Source organism: Siphateles boraxobius, unplaced genomic scaffold (genome assembly GCF_051911475.1).
Source record: "Siphateles boraxobius isolate OS27281-9 unplaced genomic scaffold, OSU_SipBor_1 1, whole genome shotgun sequence".
NCBI lineage: Eukaryota > Metazoa > Chordata > Actinopteri > Cypriniformes > Leuciscidae > Siphateles > Siphateles boraxobius.
In genome coordinates, this window is record NW_027508699.1 from 23,484,954 (window position 1) to 23,495,240 (window position 10,287).

Below are 10,287 nucleotides of genomic sequence, written 5' to 3' on the forward strand. Positions count from 1 at the left end.
AGACTTCCAGGTTTTGTGGAATTTCCTTGGTTGTTAAGGAAAGATTGAAGAAATATGTCAATGGTGGTGAGATAATATCAGCCGCCAATTTGAAAAACAATAGTTCTATACGATCAGGACCCAACAATTGAATATCATATGTTTTTAATCTTTCTGATAAAAGCCTGTCTATGCCACATGGTTTGACTCATGCAGCTGTCTAGCACCATCTAGTGGCCAAATTGATAGATCTTTTTTCAGTCAATTAATCAATTGTGCTTTAATTTTTACATTTCTAGAGTATTTGAAGATATTTTAAGCAGTTTCAAATGTGATATTAAAGTTAAAATTTTGTTTATAACTTCTCTAAATATATTCAAGCAGGCTGTTCATGGTTATGTTTGATGAGCTTCATGCTCTGCGTATCAATATATTATTTCTTAGGCGATTGTGGTTTGAAAAATTGTAGGCTAAATTCTTGTTTAATCCTATTCCTTAGACAATTTGAGAATTCTGTTGATTTAACTTCACAAAAAAGAACGAACGAACGAATACCTTCCATCTGAAATCACACAGACCACTGAAAGAATACGTGGTTCACTGCTTCTTAGATACAAGACCGCCTCATCTATTGTGCTCCGTCTTCTGCTTGCAACAGATGTTGCATTCTGAAATATTTTCCAAGACTCTAACGTCTTGTCTTAGGGAATGTCAACATTTGCAGAGAGTGGCCCTGCTCTAATCCGGCAGACTGTGGGATAGAGGGAGGATTAGGGGCTAGTTTGTTTTCCTGGTCCCCTGGAATGTTCCTTTAGCAGTGCTTTTGTACCTGGGCCGGGCCCAAGGTCATCCCTCTGTCTCCACGCAGCTCCTTTTGTGTCTTCCGGCAAGTCTCAACCACACAGAGTCAACACCGCTCCCTCCTCAAAAGCAGAATGGGAGTGGAATTTCAATCCTTGTCGCAACACTCTTTAAATGTTACTTACTTTTCTCATTAAGCAATTTGAGTCCCCCTCCCCAGCACTACCACCGATGTTGTGTTTGACTAAAATGTTGAGGGAAAAAGATCAGCATACCAGTGTATCTCCCAGCCTGTCTGCATCATTCATCACAGGTTTTGTGCCTGGTGTCTGATTGAAGTCTGATGGATTACCTGACTCAGGTGGGCAGTGTTATTGAGCTAGTCACTGCTTGAACTTGTGCCAAAGTTGAGCTTCATTGCTTTCCATTATTTTAGAGCTTTACGTGAATGAACCTTTCCACATCTCTATAAGCTCTTGTATAATGAGTTGAATGGCCTTTGAATCATCTCCATTCCTGTTTACATAATGCCTTGCATGTTATCAGAAATTTACCAATGTGTGCAGTTAAAACGGTGGTGTTTTTCTTTCTTCACTAAGTCATTTTGTGGCTATTTTCTAGACTAAAACAGTCTCGGACTTCTTGATATTTCTTCCAAGACTGGGCAGGACTTTTTAGGAATATGTCTTGGTCATGTTGAGCTTCAAAGTAATTTTTTTTTTTTAAAGGCATATATTTGGTGCTGCCCTGACATCTGTCAGGCTAACTGCCATGGAAATCCACTAACAATCATGTCAAAGGTTACAGGGATTAACATGTCAATTAACTGCTTTATTCTTGTAATGCAAGGTGTTATTTTCTTTTCTTTTCTTTTTGCTACAGATCTGCATAGTAGTTAATGTATCTATCTTGTTGGCTTTTTCATTCAATATGCAAACTTGACCAACCCAAAAGAGTGTCTATACTCTTTAAAATAACGGTTATTTTTTTGGCACATCCACTGAACCTTTACACAAAAGCGTCTTTATAGTGGAGGTTCTTTAGATTACTAAAATGTTTTACACAAAGGAAAACAAATTATTTTAAGAACTGTTCACTCTAAGGATCTCTGGGAAACCAAAAATGGTTATTCTGTGGCATCCCTACAAAACTCCCTCTTGGAACCTTTATTTTTAAGAGTGTATAGTGTGTGTGTATATATATATATATATATATATATATATATATATATATATATATATATATATATATATATATATATATATATATATATATATATATATATATATATATATATATATATATATATATATATATATATTAAAGCTTAAAATGCTCTGATGTTGCCTGTCGTAGGGAAACCTGGAGCACAGTGTGTCAGAGCCGTAAAGACCCAGTAGATGTCGCACTACATACGCCTTACACACACACCACCACACTCTTACTGTGGACATTACAAGCATCATGTGCAAAATGCATATTTTGAGGGTATCCTATATCGAATTATGTTATAGTGCCACATAAATTATATATAATAGGCTATTGGTTATCAGAATGGTGACTACACTAGCCTAATTATAACGCTTTGAAATAGTTGATCTGGGTTTTTACCTAAAGAAATTAATAGTACTTCCTAAATGTTGTCGAAAGTCTTGCTGAAACATTGGTGATTAAGGGTCGAGGCCAGATGCTCATGCTAACAAAAAGTCTATTTGTGAAATTAGTCTCGATTTTTAAGTAACGTTAGGTTTGCAGTCTTTTTCGAGATTTTGCTTTTCCAAAACTTAATGCGCTTGTTTATTGAACCCATAAAAAAAAACACAGATTAGTCAGTGGAAAATAAAACATACATCTAATTCCAAATTCTGAATTGTCTTTTCAATTCCTAAAACATTTAAAAGTGAAAAATTCTTCACCACTGTTTGCGAGGGAGCGAATTATGGAGAGGTTGGTGGAGGGGGGGGGGGGGGGGGCTATTTTTACTTACAAGTAAATAGCGTTTCCAAGCGATTTAGTAAAGTTAGATTAGCCTACAAGTTAGTCAGCGCAAAGTGCACGAAGTAGACGGCAGCGAACCGCGCTCCCCCCAGGGGTAACCATAGCAACAGAAGGCTGCTCGAGCGGTTTCCGTTATCACTTTGATAAATGTAGTATTTCATGAAAATAACACAAATATTAGCATTTTAGTTGTTTACAATATCTTTAACATATTTGATGGTAGGCTAGGCCTAAGCTAACTTTTGCGCTAAAAGACATTTAACCCCAAATTAAAGGTCATTGAATAATTTACACTTCGTACCATAAATTTATTTTGAGTACTTTTGTCAAAGAATTTACATTTAAACAAAAAACTGTTAGTGTAGTGAATAGGCTACACAAACGTTGAAACAGTGGTCAAAACAATGACACGTGACATCATCGACATAATGACATGAACAGTTCGTTGATACATAGGCCTACATCGCAACTGTTTAAATACATTTACCACGCTTCCGTACTTTGCACTATTTCAAATAACGAAATATGATTCTGTAAATACTTTTAGATCCGTCAAAAATCTAATAATATACAAATCTGTGTATAAAAATATAATTTGTGAGCGCCATCCTATGCTTAGCCTATGCAATAGCCTATAACAGAACAGTCGGTTGCACACTCACAGCACAGTCCTGTAATTTCACTGCTTTCTCTTATTTCCTATAATCTCTTGTATGTTTCACAAAATGCACAAAAAACGGTCACATGCTTGAATCGGCGTGTAGCCTACGTTTTCAGAAACAGATAATCCAATACAAATAAATTATTGAGCGAACACTTTAAGGCTTTTCTTACAGAAAATAAAGATGGGCTACATTTGAGTCTGATATCCACATAGTGATACAGTCTGCAGTCTCAACTTAAATGTGAAATCCCGAGTGGATGGAAGGAGTCTCTATCCAGCAGCCAAGATCCAATGTGAAACAGCATATTTGAGTACCAGTGGATGCCGTCTTCCTGAAAAGTGACGTTTGAATCACGAGCCGGAAAAAGCCACGTCATCAGCTTGTGACTTAACCTGACCGGTACAAAAGCCCAATGTGCCCATGAGTGATTCTCAATAACCGCGTAGCACGAAGCCAGCACCTGATCCACTATTATAGTTCCGTGAGCTGTGACTGGCGCGTAAGAGCCCTCGTGCTCTTCATTGTAAATCCTCTTCACGGTTACGCTCTTGAGGGTCTTGCGTGTCCCATCCGACACCAAAACCTTATCTCCAGGCTTCACGTTGCTGGCAAATGTTGCTGTTACACCCAAACTAGCTGAAGCGTTCCCGATGAAGACTAGGTGCGCGGCTGTGAGGGTGAGCTTTGTAAAAGGCTCTGACGTCTCGATGACGACGAATTGCCTTCTCGTTTTCGGGTCGTGGTCCATGAACATAATGAAGTCGCTTAATAAGACATTTCCCCTCTCGTCGGATGCTAAAACCTGGTCGCCCACTTTAAGATCTCTGATATGTTTCCTCCTCCCGTCTGAAAGTGTCACTGTACCCGATCCAGGAAAGCATCCCCCTGATTTAGCAGCGACCGAATTTTCTGCGATAAAAGTAAAGATAGACAATTTATGAATGTATTTGTAAAGGGTTTTTTTATGTATGCATTGACAATTTTTTTGACATGGTGGTGATATGGAAACAAATCCAAACTCTTGCAGACTAAATAAGCAAGGGTCTGGTGGTTGTCTTGTGTGACAACCTTGTGATCACGCTTGTCTGGTGATTCTGGCTCCTGAATTTAAACAAAAGTGATCAGACATTGTCATTTAAATTGAGTCTACAGATTTTTTTCCTCGATCTCTTTAGTTTTGTTTGCACAGGTGCAGAAATCCCAACGTGCCAATTCGGGCAGTAAACAGTGCAATTACAATTAGCAGCATGTAACACTTCTTGTATAGGTTTGTCGTTATATTTCAGTTATTTCAGCTGCTTTTGGTTTGAAAACAATACATTTATTGATGTGTTAACGATAATTATTTTCATATAGGATATATTTTTTTCCATATTCACAAATTATTACCCTGTAAAAATGAAAAGATGTATGAGGCACCATTTGGAATTTTTGATATAAGATCTCAAAATAACTTCCTTGAGTAGCCTATACGCTGTTTGAGGTTAACAGAGTGCCAAGAATTATGCCAAAAGCTTATCTTTTCAGGCTATTTGCTGAAGTTCTTGGATATGATTCTAAAATTATACACATTAGCAGTGAAGTAGTCTGAGATTCTGCATCTATATAGCATAAGTTGCATGTATTATGTCAGCTAGGCCTATATAGTGACATTGTTCTCACCTGCTTTGACGGAGCAGTGTATGTGGGCTTTAGATTCGTAATAGACCCAGTCGAATCCTGCCTCCACTGCAAGCCTAGATAGCATCCCATACTTGCTTTTATCCCTGTCTGAGGTAGTTATGTCCACTGCGCGTCCCTCGTAGTGCAAAGATTCTTCGGAATGGTGACCATCCTCATCCCAGCCTTCAGTGACGCGCAGTTTCACGCCCGGCCACTGGTTCATAACGGATATTGCCAACGAATTTAACTTGTCCTTGCAGCGCTGAATGAGTGAGAGAGGAAGGTTGTCAATACTCACAATACATACCATTTTAAAGTGTCAGAAGATTTAATGAATGATTAGAGTTAAAATATAAATAAATTAAAAGTAGCCTATGCTCAAAATGGTCTTTCGGTTCTCCTCTTCAAGTCATCACTGCAACTTATTCAACAAAAAAATGTTCTTCGTAGGCTATGTGTATACGACTATACAGTGACCTTTATGTTGTTTCTGTATGTTTAAAACAAATGTTCTTGCAAAATGCTAAATATAGCTACATCTAAAAAGGAATTACAATTTATGCAATCATTTCGGAATTAGGTTGATTTTAAATAACTGCCAGTCAGCCACAGTTATCATCAGTTTGTGCGATGGAGAGATCGTTTATTGCCATAGGTCAAGAGAGCAGACTCCAGACCGACCGATCGATAACCGAGAGGAGTAAATAGAGCTGAAAATTCAAGTTTTTTCTGTCAGCATGTGCAGCAGTAATCAATTGCATAGACGTTGTCACCAATGAATCGCTTAACTGCCGATGTTGCTTTAATGAAATGCTAGTATCTTCTATGGCAGTGGCACTGTGGACATGTGCATTTTTGTACTGGGGCAAGTTGCTTACTTTGATGCTGAAGATTGCGAGAGAAAACGTTTTGTAATTGTCTTCAAGCAATTATCCTAAAACATTTTAATCAGAGAAAGCAGTCGAGCAGCTGAGTGGAATGCAACAAAACGCGCTCGCCACGGGAGCCGGTATTATCCAATACTACGCGCAACATCACTGACGAAGATCACGTCTGACCCACATTTTCTATTAATTAGACAATGAGTGGCAAAAAAGCAGGTCATGGGATTTATTCATAAACAGACAGACAGAAGTGATCTTGAGGGAACGAATTAACTGATCGGGCAGACCAGAGGAAAAAGATATTACGCAATGCTTACGATGTGTGGAGGCGGGGTGTTTCGTGTATTTAATTATGTTATTAACTGTCAGATGCCTTGCTTGATGAGAAAAAAAACTTATGTTCAGCAAATGCTTTTGACCACTAACACTAAATTACCCAACGGTGCTTATTTTGCACTAATGTCAAAGATAGACTATCATGCTAATTTCCAGGGCAACGAATAGTCATTTTGATTTAAAATTAATTTAATATGAATATTTAAGTCAAAATACAAAACATAAAGCTCGCGCGTTCCATTTAAAAAAGTAAGTAAATGTTCATATTGAGAATATCACTTAAGCCCAGCTGCCTGGTGAAAATGTTATAGCCTACACTGCTGTGTCGGATTGTCAACAGTTAAAGTTTTAGTTTTACCGCGCGCTGTCAAAGTGCCTGGAAACCTAAATAAAGGTTCTGTTACAAATTTTTACAACCTGATCCAATATAAGAACTTATTAGAGTTACACCAATAACTTTTTATTCTCTAGTTTTGCAATAAAACATCCCTGCTCTGTTCTGGTGCGTTAAAGAACACAAACAACTATTTACTGATCTAAAAAACCCAAAATGCAACATCAATGCTTTTTTTTTAACAATCTCCAAAAAGCCATATCGGAAATTCAGTTTTTTTTAACAGCCAAAACTTGAGATCCATTATGTATGATAGTGTGCGTCTGGGTAATTACGCACGCACGAGTCCATACCTTGGTCATCAGTCTGTCAGCGTTTGTGTTTTCCTCGTCTTTAAAGATGATATCGGGATTATAATTCGGAATCAGCTCATTAAATCTCTCTGAATCCTTTGTGATTTTGCCTTCGTATTTGCCGCTGGCCCCAAGCGTTTTCTCGGCGACGTTGGGAATGAATTGCTTGTAAGCCAACGGGGTTAATTTCTTTGGGTGTCTTCGGTTTCCATAACCTCTACCAGGACCACAGGCTAATCCACAAGGCGTCAGAAGCAGGCTGATAAAACACAGACAAGCAATTTGCTTCAGATGCAGCCTTACGTCCATGACGTTAAATTATCTCTTCGGATCTCTAAAGTTTATTCACTCACAGGGTTTCCTCGCGCGTGCCGGATGGATGCTACCCAACGACCACTACCGAAGCAGGTGCAATAACGACCGCTCTCGATAGCCACTGACTGAGCACATTGGAGGTTGGCTGTCACTGCTAAGTGGGAGACGAAAGAGCGACTTAGTTTGACGGGAGGTAGGGTCAGACGCTTATGAGTAGAGGCAGTCTACCCATATGAATTACAGAGCAAATCTATGGCAGGGGGAGGGAGTCTATTGACTTGACGGAGTGCCGTCCAACTATGATGCCATCTTAGCAAAGACTGTCTCCATACCTCAAATCAGCAGAAATAAATGGTTCTAAAAATGATATTTTAAAGAAACAAAAATATCATCAGAATTGCATTATTTTGAATCAGCCCTTTAAAATATATTTCACCCCTCTTTTCAAAACAGTGTGTCATAAATCAAGGTCACTGCATCCTGCTTATTAACAGGTTATTATTTATGTTTGATTATAGGTCAATGTACAAAAGTTGACATACTTGGACATGGACATGATTTTAAGAAGAATAGTTTAGATCTGATTTTATTTTATTTTTTTACTTATATCATTGTGCTGTCTCTTCATTCCTTTACAATGACGGTCTAATTTTATTAATATATTTTTTTAGTCAGACTTCTCTTCAAGGCCTTCATGAAGTCCCAGCACAGCAAAGTGTAAGTCACTCGCAGATCCAAAAGCGGAGCTACACTGTTGGCCGTTGTATCTTTTACACTCATCCGTTTTCTGTTTGTCTTTGGTAGGGAATAATAAGGACTTCCAAAGTCTAATAGTTCATTACTGTCCTAAAGTTTAGATCCTGCATGCCATCTTAGACTGTGGGCTAAATTACCCACTCCTCCTATTTACTATTTTGCCTCTATAAACGTCTGCCTCATAATGCTAATAGAAAATCTTGTAATAAAGTAAAAGTTGCCATCATCAAGATGATCATAAAGCACGTTTGACTGCTGAAAAGTTTCTTGTGTGTTGAGTTTGTTGTTTGTGCTGCTTTAGTAAAAATATCAGCATCTTATTTTTTGTGACTCTTATTGGAGGGGTTTGTTTTGTGGAGGGGTTTTGTTTTCTCTGTATAGGCAAAATGAATAAATGGTGCATCTCTGAATGTATAACACCTACCTGGTTTGGCCTTTCAAGAGCTTCTGAGAATTGGCATGTGAGTGAGCAAAAACTCACCCTCTTGCCACTCTGTGTGGTTTGACCCACAGATGACTCAGCTACACTTGAAAACGCTAAACCTTCATTTGCTAAAACACATTTATTTATGTTACAATGAATATATAGCTATACACAATTTTGTATACAAAATAAGGATTTGTTAACAGGATTTCTCAGATGAGATCCATTCTGCAACAAGTGTCCCATGATAGAGTAAAGTGGCCACTTAATCTCTTCAATCAGAAATATATATATATATATACAAATAAATATTTTTGATATTTTATGATGTTTAGATGTTCAGCTTAAAAGATTAACCAACAATGTTTAGAATCGAGTGCTACACAAACAGACACATTTATACTCTTCAGTGATCTCTTTACACAAAAGACATAGTCCTGCAATCACTCTTAAAAGGCTGAGGTGACCTTAACTCAAAAAAAGTTCAATTTGTGAGATGAAACCATTGTTTTTGATTTAGAAGGGATGATGGTTGAACAGGACATCCTTGCATCATTTGGCTGTTCTGGCAACAAGCGCTGTCAATCCTGAAAGCTCTCAGTGAGACATGCTTTAATGAACAGACTCAGCTCCCTCTGATAAAGACAAACTTATTCACATTGCAGTAAGTACAGACATTCACATTAGCAAGTCAGTCCATTAAATCAGACAAAATCTTGTTACATGTTGCCTGTTGGGCCAATCAGTTCTAATTTCATATATATGCAAACTTATGAACAGAACTGTATGTGTATATATACTGTATGGCTAAAAGTTTACATACACCTTGCAGAATCTCAAAAATGTTAACTATTGTAACAATACTAGAGGAATAATACAAAATGCATGTCATTTTTTATTTAGTACTGTCCTGAATAAGATATTTTACAAATAAGACATTTACATATAGGCTACTCCACAATACAAAATAAAAGTTGCATTTATAAAAATGACCCCATTCAAAAGTTTACATACTTGATTCTTAATACTGTCTCAGTACCTGATCCACAGCTTTCTTTTTTTGATGGTTGTTTACCCTTTCCAGCAGTGACTGTATGGTTTTGAGATCCATCTTTTCATACTGAGGACAACTGAGGGACTCATACATGACTATTACAGAAGCAGGTGAAAACAATCACTGATGCTCCAGAAGGAAACATGATGCATTAAGAGCCGGGGGTGAAAACTTTTGAACAGGATGAAGATGTGTACAATTTTCTTATTTTGTTTAAAGATCTTTTTTTCTCTCTCATTTAGTACTGCCCTTCATAAGCTACAGAAGATACTTGATTCCCAGAAGACAAAATAAGTACAATTTACCCTGATCTTCCAATTCAAAATGTTTACACCCCCTGGTTCTAAATGCATCGTGTTTCCTTCTGGAGCATCAGTGAATGTTTTCACCTTTTGCAATCGTATATTGTAATTTATAGTCCCTCAGTTTTCGTCAGTGTGAAAAATCTCAAAGTCATACAGTCACTGCTGGAAAGGGTTCAAATATGATAAAGATCCTGGAAAACTGAAGAATTTGCGGGACCTGGAGGATTTTTCTAAAGAACATCAGGCAGCTTAATTGTTCAGAACAAACAACAAACTCATGAACAAACCATCACAAAACATAAAAACAGCCATTGATAATCCAGGTAACAATTCACAGTATTAAGATTCAAGGGTATGCCAACTTTTGAATGATTAATTTGTGTAAATTCAGTTGTTGTTTTTTTGTTATGTGGGCTATGTC

General features: G+C 37.5%; 1 protein-coding gene across 1 annotated transcript; it reads right to left on the reverse strand.

Moving 5' to 3' along the window:
• Window positions 1-3,065: 3,065 nt before the first annotated feature.
• On the reverse strand, window positions 3,066-7,512 carry shhb (sonic hedgehog signaling molecule b). The gene is made up of 3 exons (XM_077229529.1): window positions 7,013-7,512; window positions 5,106-5,367; window positions 3,066-4,352 (listed from the first exon to the last, which is right to left on the reverse strand). Exons 1-3 carry the CDS (start codon window positions 7,319-7,321, stop codon window positions 3,673-3,675), a joined length of 1,251 nt encoding a protein of 416 aa, XP_077085644.1. The 5' UTR covers window positions 7,322-7,512; the 3' UTR covers window positions 3,066-3,672.
• Window positions 7,513-10,287: the final 2,775 nt, after the last annotated feature.